The following is a 23,010-nucleotide window of genomic DNA, read 5'->3' as shown; positions in this document are numbered from 1 at the left end:
AAGGTTTGAATGCCACCTCTGAATGTACATTACCAATATATCCATGGTGGAGAACCTGGGTTCAAACCCGGCTCGGACCACATTTCAGTACGTTCGATATCAACTGACTATCAGATTAGGAAATGGATTATAATTCCACTGAAATTATTAAATAAATGTTAGCTTTCAACATCAAATAAATACGTCAATAGCCATGAATTTGACGATTTCAAGTTAGGTCAGTGCTTAGTGCAATTGTCTCCGACCACGGAGAACCTGGGTTCAAACCACATTTTAGTACATTCGATGGTTCGATACTAATACTAATACTAATAATATTCCACTTTACACAGATTGCAGTTCATGTTTTATTTTTATTAATTTGTCATTTAACTACAATTTAAAAATAATTATAATTTTCACGTATTTTATCTTTCAATTTACTTCATAAGCGCATGCATTCAAATCTTAGCATTCAGCTTTTCAGCATTCCCACGCAATTCCTGCTCAAATTGCACTTTGTCTAGTTATGAAATGTGATACTGCACGTCATTTTTTCCCCAATTCGAAATCACACCAAAACTAGTGGCTGACAGCGAGCCACTCATGAAAACTCGATGCAGAACCCTGCGCCAGTTCAGTGGCATTCGCTCATACATCGCTCGGTGCGTGACGGGCTCGACCATGTCATGCTAGTTGTTATGAATGTTACCTTGACGGAGATCTTGCCTTCATCCTTGGGTAAATGCGCAGCCAGGAACCAGTCCCCAGGGAGCGGGCTGGTCACGTTGAACGCCCCCGTGGTACGGTTCGGGAGCGTCCAGGTCAGAGTCACCGCGAAGGATCCCGGGACGACCGTATCCCGGGGGAAGTGAGTGTTCAGGGGGTTGATTACCGGAGGAGCGCCGGACCTGAAGTATCTGTCAATCACAGGACATTTTTCATTATTACTTCGCTGCTTGGGTTCGTAAACAACAGATGATGTCAGTCACTCACTTGTCAAAATATTAGGACACCTGCACAATCTACGACAAGCGCCTTGTGATCAATTTCATAATAATGTAACGTGAGGGTTCCTTGGTGGTTAATGGAACACTCTTTATAAGATGAGAAAGCAGGATGGAGACGGATTTCTTACTCGTCACACACGCAGCTACAGCGACAACACTTCCTGACAATTTATCAGCTGACCAACACTAACCAATCTGTAACTAGCAAACTAGCATGTGAATGAGAACAGCAGATTCAACACGTCAATTTAGCTACTTGTATAAACGATACAAAAATGTGTAAATAATAATTCTTAAGTAAATATATATTTCAACAAATTAACTTAAATCTTACTCATTTCTGAACCTTACAGTAAGCTTAAAGTTTTCCACGGAACTCCTAGCGCAAGTGTGCTAGATGGCTACAGGCTAAAGTTAGCTTTGTTGTGCTACCGTCAAGTCATTAGCTTGTGTGGCAAGTAATACTATAAGTATCACAGACAGAAAATGTCATCAAAACTAAAACGCATTTTGGTCCAAAAGACTAAAACTAGGGATGGCTGCCAAAAACAACACTGCTGTTGATGTTTCCTTTTAAATGTCCTTTACTGTACCAAATGTGAACGGAACCATGACTATGTTCAAACGGGATTATCGGCATAATATTGCTATGTTAGCTATTATACAGTGATGTGTTTTTGCTAACTCAGTAGCCTGTTGTTAAAACAAAACAGAACAAAACAGTTAATGGGTTGGAATCTAAGCTCACGAGTCACCACACATTAGAAATAGTATTTAGAACCAGCTTGTGCCAGAGAAAGCATTTCAAAACATCTTCTGGGGGGGGGAAAAAAGTGTGATGGACTTACACAGTAACATTGCGATTAGGGCAGCTGTCTCCAAAAGTGCCGCCTTGTTCCTTGAAGGTAATGAGGTTCCATACGGCCATCATGGTGTCTTCAGGCACATTGAAGTGGAACAGTTCCACACTGGCGAAGGAGTTAAAAGCACTGAGCTTACGAGGCGTTCGGGTGAAGTATTCAGTCACAAAAAGGCAATCTGCGGAGGAAAGAAAGCCACAGATGAGAAGGTGGACACGATTGTTGGTTTGTACTAACTTTGTCACAGAATGGAAAGAAAGAAGCAAGGGATGTTTGCACAAACACGCTAAAAACAATACAGCAAGGAATTTAATGTTTTTTACCGTAGTGCCAACATTCCCCATTTACCTAATACAACTCATGAGCATTCATTTTGGTTGACAGCAGAGGGGCATATTGCCCAAAATGGCGGCTCCCGGTGGAGTGTAGAGTTAGCAGGCTGCTAACTGGCTAAAAAGTTAGCCACTCTGCTTTGTGTGACTCGGCCTCGGCTGGTTTATTTTGTTACCTTTGTTCAATAAATAGATTGAAAGTGAACAGGCATCACAATTAATTCTGCTTAGCTAGCAGTGGTAGGCTAAATTAAATGAGCTAGCGATGTTTACCGTAGATGTGCAGTTATTAACAGTCTGAGTCGAAAAATAACGATACCAAAATTCTCTCTCTCTCTCTCTATATATATATATATATACAGTATATATATATATGCCACCGGGCCGTAGTTTGGACAGCCCTGTCTATACTATAGGCTCCTTTTTTAAGGCAGCTGTGTTCATGCGTGCTCACTGCGTCCTGCTTAATGTCAAATCCTTGGATTACATCCAGCCGAGGCTCTGCATATAAAAGCAGCAGATCAAGCGGCAGGTGTAATCTGTCACATTACCCACACGAGCCAGTCTGGCATTTAACGCAGCCAGCAGGTGGGCAAGAAACCCAGTAAAAAAAAAAAATAAAAAAATAAACATTTTATTGCTGTGCACTGCATCTCCTCTGAACATTAATAAAAAGATGCTAAGATGTCTGCTGTTGGCCTCCATCGGAACGTCGAGAGAGGAAAGTCGAGGCACACACTCAGCAGCCTGTTCTGACGTGTACTCGTAAAAGGAAAAACATTACCACACGTACACACACATATGTAAAAAAAAAAAAACACACACCAGCTCTCTCACAAGTAACCTTGAATGCTAAAGCCCGAGAAAGTCTGGAGAATGAGACAGTCTTGTTGTCAAGAGCTAAACTTTGATCCTGTATAAAGCTCCAAGCTCCTGTTATTGTGCTCTTTCGCTCTATTTCATACAAGAGCTTCCTAGACGTTAAACTCCACCTTTCACTTGTCGGTAACCAAAGCTCTTTTAAAATTAGCCGATAAGAGCTGATTGATCCACAGAGGTGGTAAATCCAGGTCCAGAAAGTAAAAACCCCGCCACAGTTTGGCTTTAGCCCCAGGTGCTAGCTAGCTAGCTCCCTTGGTGCTTGTTTACCTAGCGTCAGGGGCTAAAGTCAAACTGTGGCGGGGTTTTTGCTTTCTGGACCTGGATTTGCCACCTTATCAGAATTGTATTCTGCCAAATATTGAAAATGGCCTCTTCCTCCAAGGATTCATATTGGTCGGGGCCTCAGTAATAGTAATATCAAATATTATTAGCGTTTTAAAAAAACAACGTTGGTTTAAGAATGGCCTGCTAGCTTAATGCTACATATATTGAAAAACATTCTTAATGCATCGACTACTTGAAGACAACGGTGAGCATCGCATGTTAACAGATAACAATAATCACAGGCATACATTCTATATCTTCTTCTTTTTTTCAAGACAAATAGTACAGAGTAATGGAAGAAGTACTCTTGTTCTTCGCTTGTGTCTACATGACTTATTATACTGCCTCCAAGTGGCCAAGACGTGACCATCACCCAAACACTACGTCATCTGTATTTTTCTTTTGTTTTTGTTCACAAAAAAGTTTCCATCTGAATAAAGACATTTCCAAACCGCCGCTACCCTTCCCGTGACCGGCACCATGTCTAATTTCAAAGTTTTGTTATGCCCCTGAAGGCAACACAGTGATTATAGACTTTGCTACGGTGAGTTTTCCTGGCACAATCCCAGCACGCTTCTCCTCCATCACGCCGGGCTCGATGCACGCACGCATGTTTTGGTCTCCATGTTCCACCCCGCCCGCCCGCCGGCCCCCATCCCACCGAGTTCCTGTCTCGCGTCTGCCAAACCTTTTCCTCCGTCTGACCTCGCCAGCCCACCACTTGCTACTCCACCTCCTGTGTCGCCACCTGCTCCGTGTCGGCTCATTTGTTCTGCCGTCGGGTTGATAGGAGGACAATTTACCGGTCGTCGCCGCGAGCTAGAGAAACTTCTCTGTAATTGTGCTTGTATTGGAATGCATGAGAAAAATTCAGTCCGGTGAAACCAATGGCGTGCAAAGCACAGTTGATGCCGGGGGCAAGCGCATGATTATGATGCTCCCTAAAAAAATTGTCAGGAGGGGGCACAAACGGAAGATTTTTAAACTTACTGTCAATATATGTCCGAGACAGATGCACCCTGCGGATGGTATACTTTATTTTTATTGCTCAGCTAAAAACATTTTGCTGCCCACTGATTTTTTTTTTTCCCATCGACAGGGTGGTGGGAGGTGGGGGGGGGCACCACCCCGTCGGCCCCCACCTTTGTCTGCCACTGAGTGGGACTCGCATGGTGCATTTTCGAGTTGGAGTTTCCCACTCTTAAAAAAATAATACAAATACAGATACGACTTGTCATTTGGATGATTTTTTTGCTTTGACTTGAATGAGTTGAGCGCCGTATGGTGGCAGTGAACTCAACTCACTTCACATTAAGCAGCACTTTGGCAAATAGTTAACAATTATTTTTTATTTTTTTTTAAAGGGCACCTCAACACGTTTAAAGCTAATAGCAGTTGGTCAGATTTAACATTAAAAACAGGTGAATTACGGGTTGAGTATTCAAAACAGCTACATAGCCTTTCGCCTGCTAGCTTAATGCTAATGCTAACACATAACGGGAAACGTACCGTATAGTCACTGAAGCAACTGATATTTCAAAACAATGGCGTAGTCACATTGAAACATTCACTACTAAGTGCCCCCTGTCATATACTGCATTCTTTATCTTCTGCGATGAGCTGAAAGTCTATGCTGTATAGACGTCCGCGTCTGTTTGTCTTATTCTGCCCTCCTGTGGCCACGGTAGCCAGCGGCACAATGGCCACGGATGATGGCTTTTCCATTCCTTTCAATGAGGAAAGAGGAAGTGATTTGAGTTATGGAAAGAATTACACTTGTATCTCAAGGCACCTTTGGAGTAGGAACACCTCTCGGTACGATGCCATGCAACGCTACACCGCTCATCAACTACAAATGCAATATAGTTGGATGAGGCCAACAGATCCCCATAGGCAAAGTATAGAATATGCATTCCGATACACAAGTGGCTAAGAGCACAATTAGAACGCACGGGTTGGGGTTAACCACAATATTAAACAGCTGCATCGATGCATTTTCTCCGGAGCGTATCCTCATGAGGGTCACGGCTTGGCTGCAGCCTACCCATGACACGTGCAAACAACCACACAAACAAATAGCAAATTGTAAATATGAACAACTCTATGACAATGCATCCATCATAATTGAGCAGTGTCATCGTTGTGGAAAAAGTTTTTCATATAGTGCAGGTGTTCCTAATGTTATGGCCAGTGGGTGTAATAGCAGCCCAAATTGGGTGAAATAGCTAACCAGGGCAGTTTTTTTGTTTTTATATACTCAACACTGGGTTGAAGAATTGATCCAAAACCCAGCACATTGGGTCAAGATTCTGATCCAACAAGGGGTAAAAACAACCCATACACTCTCAAAACTGCCGGGACAAAAATAACCCAATTTTGGTTATTTACACTACTTGGGTCAATTTGACTCAACTTTGGGTTGGTTTGTAATAAAACAACCCTAAATTGGGTTAAATTGACCCAATTTTGTTGTGTATCAAAACAACCCAAGTAGTGGGTTGGTCCAACTTTTGACCAAAATTGGATTATTTTTGTCCCAGCAGTTTTAAGGTTGTACTAAGGAGTTAAAACTACCAAGAAATGGGTTACCGGATTATCACTTATCAGTCGAGCTGTGGGTAAAAATTGTATTACCAACATTTTCTAAGAAGAATAAGAGCAGCTTTGGAACCGGCAGATGACGTGAAGGGTTCAACCTTGAGACCCAACTGGGTGTTACTGTTTGTCTTAACCCCCAACCCCACCCCAAAAAAAAGGGGAGGTGCTTGAGGGGGGCATTTGACCCAACTTTTTGGGTTGAATAAATAACCCAATAAATCTACCACTATGGCTAAAGTGAGCACTGTTCCCTTAATGCTACATTAAATTCACCTAAACTTTAGTACACAAAATGGGTCTAAAATGGCAACCAGCTTCTGCTCTTCAACCCAACTTTGGGTAAAAATAACCCAATCTGCTAAAAATCCACATGCTACCCAGCCAGTGAGTTAGGAAAGCAGCCCAGCAATTTTTAGTGTGTACATTTAACCCAATCAGCTCAACATCCACAGCTTCCCAGCTGCTGGGTAAGGAATGCAACCCAGCAATTTGTGTGTGTGTGTGTACCTTTTTTGTCTTTACATTAAGCATCCATGCATGGCGATAGGTTTGTCTCTCTTCTTGTAAAGGTTTGCACTCGTTCAAGATGTCGTAACATGAGACACATATCTATACATTGTACAGCATTATTTATGTATATTAAATCTTAAATCAAATAGTTTGTCCCAACCGATGTGAGAACCCAACACACACCACAATTGAACATCGCTGAGGAGTGAGCCCCTCTTTTCCAGCTATCCCGGACAGAAAAACTAAGTCCAAACGGCCATTTTTTTTGGGATGTTTTCACTACACAGCATCCTACTAAAGCGAGAGAAAAAAGAAGCCCGGGAGGACACAAAAGGTTTGCATGCTGTCATAGCTGATGTCTTTGTTACATGTTTGCTCTCACACCTTTACGTTGAGTCTGAGGGCAAAAAAAAAATGGGATCCACATTGCAAGGAGTTGACTTGTTTTCTTGTGACAAAGCGATCCAAGCAACTCGCTGTTTATGTCACTTCGGCTCGTTTGCCGAGTAACTTGACTAATGCGCCATAAAAGCAACAGAGAAAAGAGAGACAATAAAAGCGTGTCATAAAAACATAAGGCGCCATGCAGAATGCAGTCAAACGTTGGAAAGCGGCTCGAGGGGGCTCATCACTCATCACCGGGTCCGTTTCAGCACCAGGACCAGATGAACAGCTCCACGCGAGACCCCCACCCCCCGCCTATCCACTCCCCCCCCCACAGACACAGACACAAAGCAGTGCACTCACCCCCAGGAACGCAGAGGAAAGTGTAAACGATGGAGAGCAGCATCCTCCTGACGGGGCAGCATTGCACCCTCCACATGGTTACGAATGTTCGTGGCCGTGGGCTCGAGTCGCGGTGCAGCTCGCCGTTGCCCGCTTTACATTTTTACACCCACCCCCCTCTCCCCCCTCTCCTCCCTCCCTCCCTTTCTCTTCTTCTCCCTCTCTTTCTCTCCATGCCCTGGCTCATCGACCAGCTGTTAGCGCATGACGTCATCCAGACGACGGTCGCGCGCCGCCTGCTGGTTGGCTAAGAGTGTGGGCGCTTCTTATTGGTCAGTCCTCCCGGGAGGGAGCGCGCACGGAGATTGCAGCAGCGGGGCACGTCGCGCACGCGCAGAGCAGCTCTTGCATAAACTTTTCAGTTGTGGGAACGAAAAATACTTTGTCGAGAATTCAAATAAAACGTTATCAGAAAAAAAAAAATCTTTAAGATCTACTTAAGGGATGTTGTGATGAGTAGATTTGACAAAAAAAAGTTTATTTAAATTATATACTGTATTGACAATTCCAAGTTTACGTCACAAGTCAAAATGGCGGTCTTAATCTTAAATGACGCTCTCATTGAAAAGCATTGGATTTTGGACTCTTGTAGTTTGATACGAGAGGATTATTTTTTTTATTTCAAAATAAGATGAAATTCCATTTGACTGGAAATATTACAAATGTTTAGAATTGTCAATAGCTGCAAAATTACACGAATATAAAATACATGATTTTTTTTCTTTCTATGACAACAACAATAATAATGTAGTGAGATGTTAATCATGACTTCTTGATTGGTGAGGCATTGGACAAGTCACCAGTCAATTGGTAGGCAGTGGGCACATGTAAAGTCATTTTAATAAGAGAAAATATATGAAAAACATTGGCTAGTGATGCTTTACATGTTTTCTATCACTGATGACGACAGTAGGATGACACACTGACAAGTTCATTACAGGCTTCATCACGCTAAGCGAAAGCATTGATTGTTGAGACAGTTGAAACCACAACATTTTCTTGACAGGAAACTGAAGTCACTCACAACACTGACTCACAACACATTTGGACCAATGACGAGTTGTGTTTGTGAGGGATCCCGTTACATTGTGTGGCGGGTGTATACTGAATCAATACGTATACAACGTGTGCTCTGATTGGCTGGTGACCAAGTTCAGCATGATTATAAGTTGCTTTAGGTTCGAACTGTTTTCGTGGAGTACCAACATGGCAAATAATGAGAACTCGATGAGGTGAGAGTGTAAACCGTGGCGGGAAAAGCCACAGGTGAAAGGATTGAGCAACAATCGCGCACTCTCCAAGAAGTGAACATTGACTCAGAATTGCAGTCAAGATTATTTTTAGGCTGCTGCTGGCCGACTTCAATATGAGTCATAATTGTCCTGAGCAGATTCTGTCAAGGAGCGAACAAGCGGCTGAACCGAGGGGGCATCTATTAAACATGGCACTGCACACTTAAGCAAGCAAATATGAGCACATTTCTCGGCTAAGGATGAAAGCTGCTGCTCTCGCGCCGCCTCTCCGGTGATTAAAACTTAGCGGAGGGATGAAGTAATGGTCAAAGAAGGAGCTGTAAGAATTGGGGTAGGATTTGTCTCGGACTTGGTAAATGGTGCCGTTCTGTAATCGCTCTCCTGTCAGCGGGATTCTGCAAAAACTAGCCAGCGAAAAAAAAATAAATGGAGGGGTGAATCATGGGTCGGCGGAGATGGAACTAAAACGCCAGCCATCCATTTTCTATACCACTTATCCTGTTCGCTTTCACTGCAGGGGCTGGCTTAGGTTGAGGACAACACGCTGGACGTGTCTCTCGGTTTGCAAAAGGGCGAGCGAGACAGCTTAAGTGAACGAGATTGAGTCCAATTTTACAGAAGTGAAAACATTTTCACTCCATTTCATTAGGAAACGCATGCGACACATGCAAGGCCAGCCTAGCAACCCCCCCCCGGTCATCTTTCAATTGTGTCAACTTTTGCAATTTCCATAAATGTGAAACTTTTCAGCCTCATCCATTTTCAATGCCCCCCTTCAGGGTTATTTGAAGGAAGAGGGGAGGGCCGGTAAAAGGGCTTTAAAATTGCTGCAGATGCTCGAGGAGGCGGTGTGTGGGTTACACGCACACACGTTTGTTTTACTATCTTTGTAGGGCCATCTCATTGACATAATGCGTTTCCTAGCCCCTTCCCCTAACCATCAAAAATGACTGCCTACCCCAGCAAAATGGCCCCACAGCTCTGTGAAATCACAAAAATGTTAGCCCCACAATGTAACAAAAAAAAAAATGTTTTTTCTGTTGTCAACAGCCTGAGAGTGAAGCAGCAAAGCCAGCACGCTGTAGTTTTTAACAGAAATACACTATTGTATCAACTATTACGTTATGGAAGAAAAAGAAGAAAGAAAGAAAAAGTCATTACTGTGACGTTATCGTTTTAAATTCAACAAATAAGCTGACCGTGCGGGGACCAAGCTTTGGAACACATCGCCTCATTTCATGGCATCCGATTCGTTCCCGTTAGGACACAATATTTGAACATCAAGAGAGAACAGATGGTTGGGATTGACGGTAAAACAAACCCACCTGGGTCCCTGTTCTCCAAACATTTGTTTTGAAGTTTCCACAATGCAACTGTCAATACTCAAACCCTTAAAACACTTTTAACCGCAGCGTTTTTCCTTCAAGGAGATATTTTATGTCTCAACAGCGCCCCCATGTGATAATCCATCAAAATGTAGCCGGTGATGCCCCTGAAGAAAATTCATCTCATGTCTCATTTGGTTTAGACAATTTATGATAGTTAAAGGACAGAGTCGTATACAAATTGTAACAGTTAAGGCACAGGGTTCACACTGGCCCTTAATAACCTGTCAGTACATAATCCAATCACCAAAATATAAACAATATTCTGCTACTGTGGTTGCGCTCCTGTTTTTGTGCGACAGAACGTGAGATCAAAAAGACTACGTCAAGTATGTGCATGTCCGAGATGAGCGCATCACATTCGGAACACTCCAAAACGGGTCTTCTGCGTTGGTGCGTTAAGTGAGGCACTCAGACTCAGTCCCAACACCAGGCGAGTGTCAGCAGGATCAATAATTCCGTCATCCCACAGTCTGGGGGGAAACATGAAGCATCATCACGTTAAGACGACGCTGATGCTTACTCATGAACCGTGATAAAGTCCACACACAGCCACGTCCCTAGTTATGAGGGTGTGCGCACTTGTGCTAGCACATTATCTCAGGTGTTTAATTTTACTTCCCCTCTCAAAAATGTTTCTCCCCCCCCCACACACACACAATTGAGTTGTACAGGATATCAAGAACATAATGGTGGAAAAGTTTTTAAATGATTTTTCTTCTATTTTTTTGTCATTTGAACAGGAGTGTGTAGACTTTATATCACCTGCACTCAAAGCAAGTCCATTGAAAGTGGAACCTCCAAAGTCAAGTGTATGTTCAATGAGAAAGCTCAAATAGGTTAGCTAGGTAAAATAGCTTAGCATAGATAGATTAGCATAGATAGCCGAGATAGATTAGTATAGATAGCCGAGATAGCTTAGCATAGCTAGCCGAGATAGCTTAGCATAGCTAACCGAGATAGCTTAGCATAGATAGTTTAGCATAGATAGCCGAGATAGCTTAGCATAGATAGCTTTGCCTACGATAGATATATAGATAGATAGACAGACTTTTTTTCCCATTGTTTTGTTTATTTTGGCTGTACAGTGGTACCTTGGAGTTTGAACAAAATTCGTTCCTGTGAAGTGCAAAGTCCAAATTGTTCAACCTCCGAAAATAAATTTCCCTTAGGAAATAATGTAAATCCAATTAATCCGTTTCCAAGCTCCAAAAACTGAAAATTCCTATTTTAATTTCTATTTATGTTTTTTACATTTACAGTACAGTACAGTATTTAAACAATAAAAATACCTTACCTTTTTTGTTGTGGTGTGATGGCATCAGTGGATGATAAATGCTATCTTAATGCTAGCTTTTAGTTCAGTGCTGAGTTTGTGTATTTTACATTGGGCATATTGTTAGACTACTAAGTGGTCCTTGTGTGCGTTGTTTAACGTCAGGCATGTTGTTGAACAGCTTAGAAGGGGTCCTCATGCCAGTATTTACAGAAGTAGTCACGGTAGTTACAACGGGCGCGATAATCTTCTTCCTAATTCCACTGTGGTTCGTAGCACTCTATGTTTTTCTTTGCTGCCACTGGCATTGTTGTCTTTCTTTGGGCCCATGGCGGAGCAAATTATCGTGGAAAAATCTAAATGCAAGTACGGAGTACCTCCGGGAGTATTCACAATCTGACTGGAAATGAGCAGTGTATCGTCTCAACTACCGCAACGTGAGCATTCGGCATTGCTCGGCTTCCCGTTTTCAAGGTATGTTCGGCTTAACCTTTTTCATTTTTTAACTCCGATTTTTTGGCCGAAGTCCGAATTGCACGAGTTCCGAGACGTTCAAAATCCAAAGTTACCACTGTAATGATATGAAAGAAGAAGAGTAAAAAGTGAAAACAGGAAGAATTTCAAGCTTTGTCTCATTTTGATTGAATCTTCTCACACCCTGCTTTTTACTCCTACAGAAAGCAACGGCTGTAGATTTCTATTTTAATGTACATCTTTGAGCATGATTATCGATATGTATTGTGCGATGATAAATTGAGATGATAACGAATTGGAGAGATTGACCGCCAGATGACGTACATTTGATTTTGGAGGTTCCGCTGTAACTGCAAAGTGCCCGTACAGATAACACAAAATGGGCAACGTCACCTAGCACTGGAGTAGTAGGGACTTCCTTCTTCTTCAAATCGCCGCACTATTGGTTCCTTCATGGCGGCTTCCTGCTCTGCTGAGAACTTTTGAGAGGTCAAAAATGATGAGATTGTGGCTAAGAGGTCCAAATAATAAAAATTTTAAAAAGCGGACATTAGGTTTTCATGCATCGCCCCATTGTGTGCACATTGTAAAAGGTCTAATCATCTTAATTATCAGAACCAAGCTGAGGTGTCATTTTGCAGCTATTAAAGCTCTGGCCACATCCCCCCGCAGGACATCTAACACGTTTTAATTGCAGCCGACGACAGCGCTAATCAGAATCATTACGACATTAAGTCATGGTGATCTTGAAATAAAAAGTGTCAACGCGTTATGTTTATGCCTTTGGCAGGATATCCTGAGTAGCCTTTTGTTACCTCCTTCCCCTCTCGGGCTCGCTGATCCTTGGTGATGGTGGCCAGGACGGTGGCGGCCTGTTCTCCGCCCATGACGGAGATCCTGGAATTAGGCCACATGTACAGGAATCGGGGGCTGCGGAAGGAGATAGGCAGGCACTCTGTCAGTCAGTCCGTCCGACGATGACGGCAGTAATGGACAATAGCAAAACGCACAAAATGTGATTTTAGAAAGCCTGGAGTGAAAATTGCCGGCAAGCCAAGTCTGAAAGCACTATTTGTCGACTGCAAGAAAGGAACGTCAACAAAGAACTAACAAAGCAAGTCGTTCATCTCCTAACAAGCCAAATGATTGTTATTTTACGGCACAACAACAGCAGCAGACTCGGCGGTCGTCCTACCTGTAGGCTCGCCCGCACATGCCGTAGTTGCCTGCCCCGTAAGAGCCGCCGATGATAACAGTCATCTTGGGGACGTTAGCGCAGGCGACAGCAGTGACCATCTTGGCGCCGTCCTTGGCAATACCGCCGGCTTCATACTCTCTGCCCACCATGAAACCTTACAGGGAAGTCACATGTCAAATAAAAATTCATTGGACATTTTGCCACAAAATATGCACGTCCTGAAAAAGTGAAAAAATTTTCATTGATTGTTAAGTATGACATTTTTTTAATCAGTTAAAAAAAAAAAATCGCTCTTTTAAAATGACTTTCAGGAAGAAAAAAATGGTAATAAATAAATAAAATGAAATACAAATATTTGCACCACCTATATCAAAATGGGCTCTTTGCACAAATCCACTACTTCCTGAACTCAGCACCACTCCTTCATTTCCTGTCTTTCCTGATTGGACAAACTGATTAGGTCAGGTGTGCCTGACCTCAGTAACCACGACGACGATGTGAACGCAGCCACTTACGAAGCCACACGAGCAGGTCCCCACCAAGGTTATTTTAGTTCACGAAAACAAAACGAAAAAACGAAAACTGAAATTCCAAAAACAATTCCCTTAACGGAATGAAATAAATACGAAAACGCTTTTTAACTCATTCACTCACATTGATGGCTATTGACGTCAAAAATTAATTTGAACTACTTCGAATATAAGTTTAATGAGAGAGAATGAAAACCGCGATTTTTTTTTTATTGTACATTTAGAACAGATATAAAATTTGTGATTAATCGTGAGTTAACTATTGAAGTCATGCAATTAAAATTATAATCGCCTGACGCTCCAATTTTTTAATTGTCATTGACGGCTATAAACGTCAAAAAATTATTTTATTTTAATCTTTTTTTTTTTATCAAAAAAAGAAGAAGAAAAAATTATTACAAATTAGGGGCGTCAGGTGATTAAAATTAATTGTAACAAATCGCGTGATTTCACTCGTTAACTCACGATGTAAAAAAAAGAAAAGATTATTAAAAATTAGGCGTCAATGGCAGTGAATGAGTTTTAAAAAACAAAAACTAACTGAAACAACATTTTATGTTTACAAAGTTAACTATAATTATAGCGAAAATGTCCTTCAATTTAGTCTTTGGAAATTAATTTAAAACATGACCCTTTAGGGATGATTTCAAGTATACTTATTTCGATATTAACTGGAATAAAGACGTTTGAAAGTGTGTCACACAGAAGTGATGTCATCTAGCAGCAGCCAATAGAAAAGCACCTTCAGATGACGTCGCTCCTAGGCGACAAATTTGCCTGCTTTTTCATTTAACTCAGACAAAATGCAACGCTGGGTAAGAAATGTGTTACTAAAACTAAGCATTTTTAAACGAACTAAAAAAAATTAAAAACAGAACCACACTGAAAACTAAAATAAAAACAAACAAACCTCAAAACAAATAAAAACTAACAAAAATGAAAATTCCAAAACTATAATAACCCTGGATGCAGCTCACCTGTTATGTTTTGCAGGAAAATAAGTGGAATGTTTCGTTGACAACATAACTCGATGAAATGTGTGCCCTAAAAAACAGAAGTGGTTGGAGTCAATTCACAAAAGAAGTGTCCAGACATGCTCTTAACGTCTTTCTTTCGAGGCGCTCTTCTAATTAGAACGTGTAAACAAAGTGGAAGACTAATTATCAGTCACGTCACTTTCCAACAGCATGGATCCAATCGTTGCTTTTGCAAAAACACAAACAGCTCAGAGTGAAGCATTTAGCACGGCAGAAGGCCGGCCGCATTTTCGGCGATGACAGCGCGTCTTCAAATGCGGGCGCGGTATTGATTTTCCTCGGATGTGCTTGGCGAGCACATTTGAAGCACGTCGCTCGTCGCATTCAACAGCAATCACGCTGATAAAACACCCAACGTTCGCACTTTCACACCGAGACGGGGAAAATGAATCACACTTTTTCTCCCCCCCCCCCCCCCCCTCGCAAACCTCCCCCCCCCTCAAATCGAACGCCAATTGTGAGAAGCGTACGAGTCTATAATGACACATTCGCCACCTTGTCCATTTAAAGGGCGGTGACAGTTCAGCTCTGTTCACGGCAGAATAGCCTGGCAAATTAAGTGAAGGACGTTGAATGAAAATGCTCCGTGGCTTTCAAAAGCGAGGCTATTACGATAGCATTCGGGGCCGCTCAGGAGCGCGAGCCCCAGACAAACGCAATTAGAGAGCTTATTGTACCACTAAAAAGGGTCAGAACAAATCTTCTATTAGGACGAGGCAGTCTCATGAGAGGAATATTGGTATTCATTGTTGGAAGGCAGCTCATATTCCCGCGGGAGGGGGGGGGGGGGGGGGCTTACTCGGCTAATGCATTTAAGTCCTTGACACTTGAAGAACACTGCGGTCTCACGCTTTGAAAAACTTTCGACGTGATGGGAGCTGCGGAGCCCGCTTACAATTGACAAACAATATTGTACCTTTTTGGCAGATTCTGAAAACAGCACTCCGTTGTTGCCGATTATTCCGACGGGGTAACCGAAAATTCTGGAAAATCCTGCAGGGAAATATTCAGAATCAAATGATAGTAATACAGGCTGTGGATTCCATTAAAAATAAATCATTCTTTCATGGAGCTAGTCATCCATTTTCTATCTGTATCCTTTTCATTCAAACGTCACTGAGTGGGAAACCAACTTGGGCTGAACAATCCGTCGAATTCAAATCAACATTGAAATGAGAGTTTTCAAATAGCAAAGTCTGCAATTTGGGGAAACTAAAACCAAAACTGCTTCATCGGTTTTGTATGCATATTTTATTTAATTATTAGTGCTGTCAAAGTTAAAGTTTTAAATTATGAGTTAAAGCTTTACCGTTGACAGCGCTATTAACTCATTCACTCCAAGCCATTTTCACTGAAACAATCCTATGGAGTTAAAATCATGCCAAAACCCCGCAAACACACAAAACGTGATCTGCGCACACAAAACGTCCCACTATACCAGAGGTGGGCATCGAGGGCCGCAGTCCTGCAGGTTTTGCGTGTTGCCCTTCTCCAACACAGCTGATATATGATCAGCTCATCAGCAAGCTCTGCATAAGCCTGATAACGATCCTGTTGATTGGAATCAGCTTGTGTTGGAAGTGAGAAACCTACAAAACCTGCAGGACTCCGGCCCTCGAGGACCGAGATTGCCCACCTCTGCACTATACAATATAATTAGAGATAACTTGACTATCAGTGACACCTCGTTGAAATAATGATCAAGTATAGTCAAATGTAATTTTTGGAACATACCTGTCACAAGCGTGTCCCCATAAAATGCTTTGAATTCATCAAATTTACTCCCGTCAACGATTCTGGCAATGACCTACAAACCAAAAAACATATCGTGTGTGCATGCTGAGAGATCAAAATGGCAAATAGTGAACAATTCATCAGCAACAAAAAATTGTGGTGTGGAAAGACTTGAATTTGCCACCATAAGGTTAAAGGTTTGAATGTTGAAGCTAGGGACCAAAAAGAAATTGAGAGATGCTCAAATTTTCCACTTGGAAATAGGAATAAAAATGCAAATGTGCAACGACATGTCCGAAAAAAAAAAACGCAGCCGTGACTCGTCAATGTACCTCTCTGACGTCAAAGTTCCGTTTGAGATTGTCTCCAACGATGCCGTAGAGTTCGTCTGCAGGGTAAAGAGGCGCTTCGGTGGCTTCCGTGGTAACCTGAACGGCGCGACAACGTCAGCTTGTCTCGCACGCCACGCGACTGACAATATCTGGACTTACGTCAAGATTTTTCTTGTAATTGAGGCTCCGTACGGCCTTGCGCGCTAAATGAAGAGCGTGGTTGTCGTCTAAAGCGTAATGGTCCGTCACACCGGACTTCCTGCGGAATACGGAAATCCATCACAGAGGTACTTGACAGTAGATTGAGTAGAATGCATTTTTTTAATGCACTAAAACAAACAATTATGCGTAATGACAACATCAGGTCATCTTTGCAAGATGTTTACATTTGTTTGATGATCTATAATAATAATAATTATTATTTTTTTATAATTATAATAATTATCATTATTATAATAATAACAATAATTATTATTGTTACTATAATAAAAATATTATTATTATAGTTATTTATTTATTTCATTTTAAAGGCTTTTCATGGCACTATAATACTAATTATTATAATTATAATACTAATTATTATTATTTTATTATTATAGTATGATTATTCTAACATTATTATAATTATAATTGTATTATTATTATATTAATAATAATAATAGTAATAATTATTATTAGTATTATTATTATAACAATTATTGTTATTATTTTATTCTTTATTTTAAAGGCTTTTCCTGGCACTATAGTACTAATTATTATAATTATAATAATAATAATTTTTATTATTATCATAACAATTATTGTTATTATTTATTTATTTTAACTCTTTGACTGCCAAAAACGCTAAATAACGTTTAGTAAAACCCTATGGATGAGTGCCAAAGACGTTAAAAGACGTTTTTTTTTTTTTCTCAAAACAGAGGTGAAACTAACCATTTTCTATTGTTGATTACTGAAAAACGGAATAAGGTAGAAACAAACTTTCTTTTTTTGATGAAAGATGAGAGTCCAATCTTTCATTTGGTAGTATGTGTGTTTCCATAGTCCAAACACAACATTTTCTGTGGACCTTGAAAGATCAGTCAAAAATGCTTAAATCGGCTGGCACCCACGGCATCCCTTTTCTGAAAACGTCTGGCAGTCAAAGAGTTAAAGTCTTTTCATGGCATTATAAAGATAACCATAGCAAGATGGTAAACCAAAGTTTCTAGGGCTTCAATGAAATGTTCCTAAAACTATATAAACTTAAAATCTGGCATCACAAATGTAAACTAGGTAAAAAATAATAATTTTTAAAACCTGCAGTGTAGATCGGCACCTCCGAGGTCCTCAGCAGAAACTTGCTCTCCAGTAGCAGCTTTGACCTGACAAGACACAAGCAAAAGATTACCCTACTAAGTTTTGGCAACAAATCACAGCCTGTCATCGGTACCAGCGACCATTAGAGGCAATCTGACGACGGCAACCATTGCAGGTGACAATTTTGTCGTTGAAAAAGAAACTTCAAGTACCAGCGGAGGTCCACCGAGGAAAATAGTCCCTTGCTTCCTGACGATGATGCTTTCATCTGCCATAGCGGGGACGTACGCTCCACCAGCGGTGCAGGAGCCCATCACCACGGCAATCTCGGAGATAAAAAGGTAGCATTTTCAAAAGCGCTATTCATGAAGTTGAGCACAAAAAAAATAAATAAATCTTGAAGTGAAACATTTTCAATAACATCAGAAGAGCTGCAGTATTACCTGAGCTATTCCCTCTGATGACAGCCTGGCCTGGTTGTAGAAAATACGCCCAAAATGATCTCTGTCGGGAAAGACGTCTGCCTGTCTGGGAAGATTGGCGCCTCCCGAGTCCACTGAAAACATCAAGGTCAGATTGTGAGCAAATGATGCAGACGTGGTGATGCAGTTTGCAAATGATGCAGTTTTTTTTTTTTTTTTATCACCGCAAACCCACTCAGGCCCGCCGCACACCAAGCGCAGCCGAATGCGACTGAACTGGACAATTACAAACAGCCGCACACCTGGCGGTTGACCCTCCCTCATAGGCAAACTCACTACAACAGAACAATGGCGACCCCTGGTGTTCTTACCTGGAAACACGTGGCTCCACATTATTGTATTATTCTGTATTGAACCACAAACTACTTTGTGCCATTGCAGGAGAAAGTGCATACTTGAGAGGACTATACTTGTACATTTCAGCTTGAACTGTATTGGAACCGCTTGGCAGCTAAGTGAGCTCACTTAGTATGGTAATTGTTAGAATAAATGTACATAAGTTATCCCATATTTACTCTTATGGTATTGCAAAGCATGACTCATGCTCTTGCAGCTGCAAAACAGGAACTGTGCCCTTATCACAAGATAGCGGCTGAAACAATTTGCGGATGAACTGTTGAACTTTGACTGTTGAAACTTTCAGCGCCGAAGAAAGACTCGTCTGTATTTTTAAATTATTATCTGCACAATGACTCATGTGTGTTCCCCCAAGCTTTAGAGCAGCACCCACTGTGTAACCAGGGCCCGCCCTAACAGAAATAAAAAAAAAGAGAGGGTTCGACAGAAGGTGCTTCAGAGCGGTAGGAGATTGTAACTGTGCATATCTCTGTCCGTTCTCCTCGCCAGCAAAAAATAATCGAAGTCTCTTGTCTTCCGTCTTTGTCTGTTGTTTATTAAATGTTCTAGGTTGACTGAACCTGACAGTATTTACTCAATAGTAAATAAATAAAGCCTTTTATTAAGCGTTTCCATTTCATCAGTCCACACAAATATTTTCCCTTTTGGTGTCTGCCTCACAGCTGAAGTTTGGGTTCAATATATAAAAACTGCACATTGGAGAGTAGCTTTTTAATGTGGGGAACCAAAGGCACAACTGTGCCATAATTATGCTGTCCAATCCGCATATTGATATGCCACAAGAGATGCTATCAAGAATACTTGAGCCTGCTTTATCCAATTTCACTCTCAGATGTAAAAACTGAAGTTTTTTTTTTCCAGAGTCAGTTTTACAAAGCAACTGCTAACAGAATTTGTTGGGCCCATGTGGGAGGTGAGACTTTTTATTTGTGCTTGGCCAAGCCTTCAATGAGATTCCAAAACTTACCTAAGTAGATGCAGGGCAAATGGTTCTGCTGGGCGATTTCTTGCGCACGAAGATGCTTCTTGACTGTAACGGGGTAGTATGTTCCACCTTTTACGGTCGCATCATTGGCAACGATGACACATTCAACCCTGGTTAAGAAAAAATAACATATCTTATTTGATTATTAAGAAAAAGTTTGTTTATTTTTTTACATTCAAGGGGTTGGAGATTGTATGTATGGAGATGTATGGAGATTCCCGGCTACGGTTACCTACAAAATGTATGACTGTGTGCCAGCTGCATAGTTATGGTAATTTTATTTTTAGTTTTTTCATGATCTGAGGAAGTTGAAGCATGTAGATGTTAAACAGAAGAAGACCCACGATGGAGCCTTGGTGCACTCCACATGTAATTTTGGTCTGCTTAGAATTTAAGTTACCTACTGCCACAAAATAATCGCTGTCCTTTCAGCAAGATGAAAACCAATCAAGAACTGATTTCCACTTTTCGACTGTCGAATGCAGCACTGAGAACCCAATAACGTCAAGACTGACGTGCTGCCATGATACGTGGTTAGATTATTAAGGTCTTTGCCCATTGCAATTTCAGGTGTGTGATTAATTCTTAAACTTGACTGAAATACACTTGCACTTGTTTAAATGCACTTGTTCACTGTTAAAAAAACAAAACAAAAAAAATTTAGCTGCTGAAACACAGCCTTTTCAAAACTCTTACTGAAAGAAAGAAAAAAGATTTGATACTGGCCTGTAATTGTTTGCTAACAGAGAGGACTTACCCAGAAACCCGTCCAATCCCAGTGATCATCCCACCTGCTGGCACTTCCTCTTTTCCATACAACTCGTACGCCGCAAACTGGGAAAATTCTAAAAAAGGAGTCCTGCAGAACAAGCAAGTGACATCGTTAGGCAAACAAGTAGCCTTTTTTTAAGGAGAGAGTAGAATTGATCAAGAGTTAAGTTACAAATGTAAAGATTTCATATGGAAATATTTGTGTATCACTGAGCCTGCATTTTAAAGTGTGTTCGAAAAGAATGCAAGGAAATGGAGCAGTACCCTGGATCCAGGAGTCTGTCGATACGTTCTCTGGGTAAGAGTTTGCCACGAGAAGTGTGAAGTTTTCTGGCTTTTTCTCCCCCACCTGCAATCACGTCAACAGAATCACCCCCAAATAAATCTTATGTGACCATGCCACTGCACCATGAAAGTCACTATCAGGACATATCTCATAATACAACAAAAACTCAGTCAATGTTTTCTCTATTAGTCTATTATAAGTCTTTCCCCACATGCATCATTATACAGGGGTGACACAAATAAGAAAAAAAACAAAAAAAAGAAATAATTGCAAACAACACACTAATAAATATCTTAGACATCATAAGCATCCTGATGCCATAGTACCACAAATGCTAATTGGCATAACTAATTCCCACCCACCTAATTTAATCTTCTCTGTCCGGCTTTTCAATTCATCAACAAGGGCTTGCATCCGCTCATAATTCTCCTGCAAGACAAAAATTGGATTTGTATGTTGAGTCATATGGCTTCTTGTTCACGCAGTATTAAAAAGTGGGCAACTATTGTAAAACGAGCACATCAAACTACATATTAGAGAAAATAATTAACATTATGATTAAAGTCTACCAAACGCAATCAGCATTATCACGGTATTACTAAAAGATATGCAAACAAACAAAAAGTATCATAGATACACACATAATTGAAGGTTTGGTTTTATTTTGAATAAAAATAGTAAATCACCAACTGTAAGTACTTTGTGCGCATTAGGCACTTTTTTCTTTCTTTTTTTTATGACTCATTGTTTAAAAGACTTGGACTCCCCAAGTCAACATTTTGACCTGATTATGCTGCTCCTGAATATTAGCAAGGTTGCCACTAGCCATTTAACGCTAGCATGTAGCTCACCTGAAAGTCAGCGGAGTGTTTGTCAGGCTGAGAGCCGAGCCGGGCGACTTTGTCAGCGTAGTACGATCTCGCGCAAGCCAACGGGAGGCTCCTGCAACGGAGCAGCAGCGGCTTGACCGTCTGAAGAAGCATGTTGACGCCAATTTCTGACTCGATGGAAAGTTGTTTTTTTTCTTCCCCCCCCCCTTCTTGCTAGCTTAGCCTAGCCTAGCAGCGCTCTTGCTTTCTGGTTGTTGTCCGCGTCAATGGAAAGCTATAACGCCCCCTGGTGGCAGTATGATGCAGTGCCTTTAGACGCTCCTTTTGAAATACAAAAATTAAATCAAAGTTAAAATGACTGTATATCAACCGGTATATACGATGCTTAATTATTACTGTGTTCACCCTGGTAACTCAAAGCACTCATATCTATAATCATTTTTGTATTGCGTTTTTATATTTTGCCAGCAGATGGGGGTGCAGTACCTTCAAACAGAGTCAGAGTAAATGCACTGAAACGTGTTATATATCATTGCACTACATTGGTGCGTGACCTGTAAACTAATTACAATGGACCCTTGCATACTCAGTCAAGACCGATTCGCTGATCCCCACCCCCACATATTTAAAAATGTTTTTAAGCATACAGACCCCCCCCCCTTTTTTTTTTTGGGAAGAGACAACGGCGATATCCAGGGGAAATTGCTTATTGCTACCGCCACAGTAAACCAAACCCACTCCAATGCAGCGTCCGGTTTTATGGTCTTGAATTTCACTGATAGATGGATGGATGGATGGATTGATTTTTGTCCAGTTGTATCTCAATTTTGTTGTTTCATTTGTGTGTAAGTCCCCTGTTGGCCACTAGATGGCGGCACACTATTGTTTAACACAATTTTGTTTGGGGGGGGAAGAAGAGCGAAAGAAGGAAAATATTTTTAAAATCAACCACGTACAGAAAGTAACGACTGTAGGTTCATTTCACACTGATGTACAGCATATTGTGATATGATACATGAAGTTTATTAGTTCTGAGGGAGAAACAAACGGAATTGCTTTCTGTAAACACAGAAATAGGTACAATGTTAAGACAGTATTTCTGCCTTATTCATTGTTCTTGCTCTCTCTCAAGCTATGATTTTAAATGCGGTTGTATTATTTTAAAGTGTATCTTAAAGACCTTAGAAAAAATAAAAATGTTGTAAATGTTATAAAACATGCCACGTGGGTCCATTGTATATGATTAAAACACATTATAAAAGTGGAAAACATTATTCAGACATTGTTTTGAGCTCCCCCCCCCCCACCTTTTTTTTTTTTTACATTCAGTCCAAAAGAAATAACAATGGAAGTAGTCAAAACTGACACCTAGTAACTTCTACCCATTTTCTATAGCGGTTGTCATCATTATGGTCTGGGATAATAATGATGATGGATGAAAGTAAAGCAGGCTAAACGTGGCTCATTATTAATATCCACTTGTGGATTCAAACAAAAGGA

The 23,010-nt window shown here is 41.0% G+C and overlaps 2 protein-coding genes across 2 annotated transcripts in view; both read right to left on the bottom strand.

The window, feature by feature from the left end:
- The window catches only part of tmem8b (transmembrane protein 8B), a 44,212-nt gene extending 36,842 nt beyond the window's left edge, over positions 1–7,370 (bottom strand). The window contains exons 1-3 of the mRNA XM_077560477.1: positions 7,243–7,370; positions 1,838–2,027; positions 692–899 (exon numbers count right to left, since the gene is read on the bottom strand). Coding sequence (XP_077416603.1) covers positions 692–899; positions 1,838–2,027; positions 7,243–7,318 — 474 coding nt within the window. The 5' untranslated portion in view covers positions 7,319–7,370. The remainder of the gene's footprint in view (positions 1–691; positions 900–1,837; positions 2,028–7,242) is intronic.
- Positions 7,371–8,103: 733 nt separating this feature from the next.
- Positions 8,104–21,766, bottom strand: mccc2 (methylcrotonyl-CoA carboxylase subunit 2). Its single transcript, XM_077562219.1, has 17 exons — positions 21,532–21,766; positions 21,043–21,109; positions 20,659–20,743; positions 20,381–20,482; positions 19,606–19,733; positions 18,243–18,355; positions 18,012–18,125; positions 17,800–17,864; positions 16,660–16,759; positions 16,501–16,596; positions 16,169–16,241; positions 15,351–15,427; positions 14,375–14,441; positions 12,865–13,021; positions 12,485–12,599; positions 12,063–12,148; positions 8,104–10,392 (listed from the first exon to the last, which is right to left on the bottom strand). Exons 1-17 carry the CDS (start codon positions 21,661–21,663, stop codon positions 10,275–10,277), a joined length of 1,695 nt encoding a protein of 564 aa, XP_077418345.1. The 5' UTR covers positions 21,664–21,766; the 3' UTR covers positions 8,104–10,274.
- Between the last annotated feature and the right edge of the window lie 1,244 nt (positions 21,767–23,010).

Source organism: Vanacampus margaritifer, chromosome 3 (genome assembly GCF_051991255.1).
Source record: "Vanacampus margaritifer isolate UIUO_Vmar chromosome 3, RoL_Vmar_1.0, whole genome shotgun sequence".
NCBI classification, from domain to species: domain Eukaryota; kingdom Metazoa; phylum Chordata; class Actinopteri; order Syngnathiformes; family Syngnathidae; genus Vanacampus; species Vanacampus margaritifer.
The sequence above is the reverse complement of the archived record's forward strand: the minus strand, read 5'-3'. Positions and strand labels throughout refer to the sequence as shown.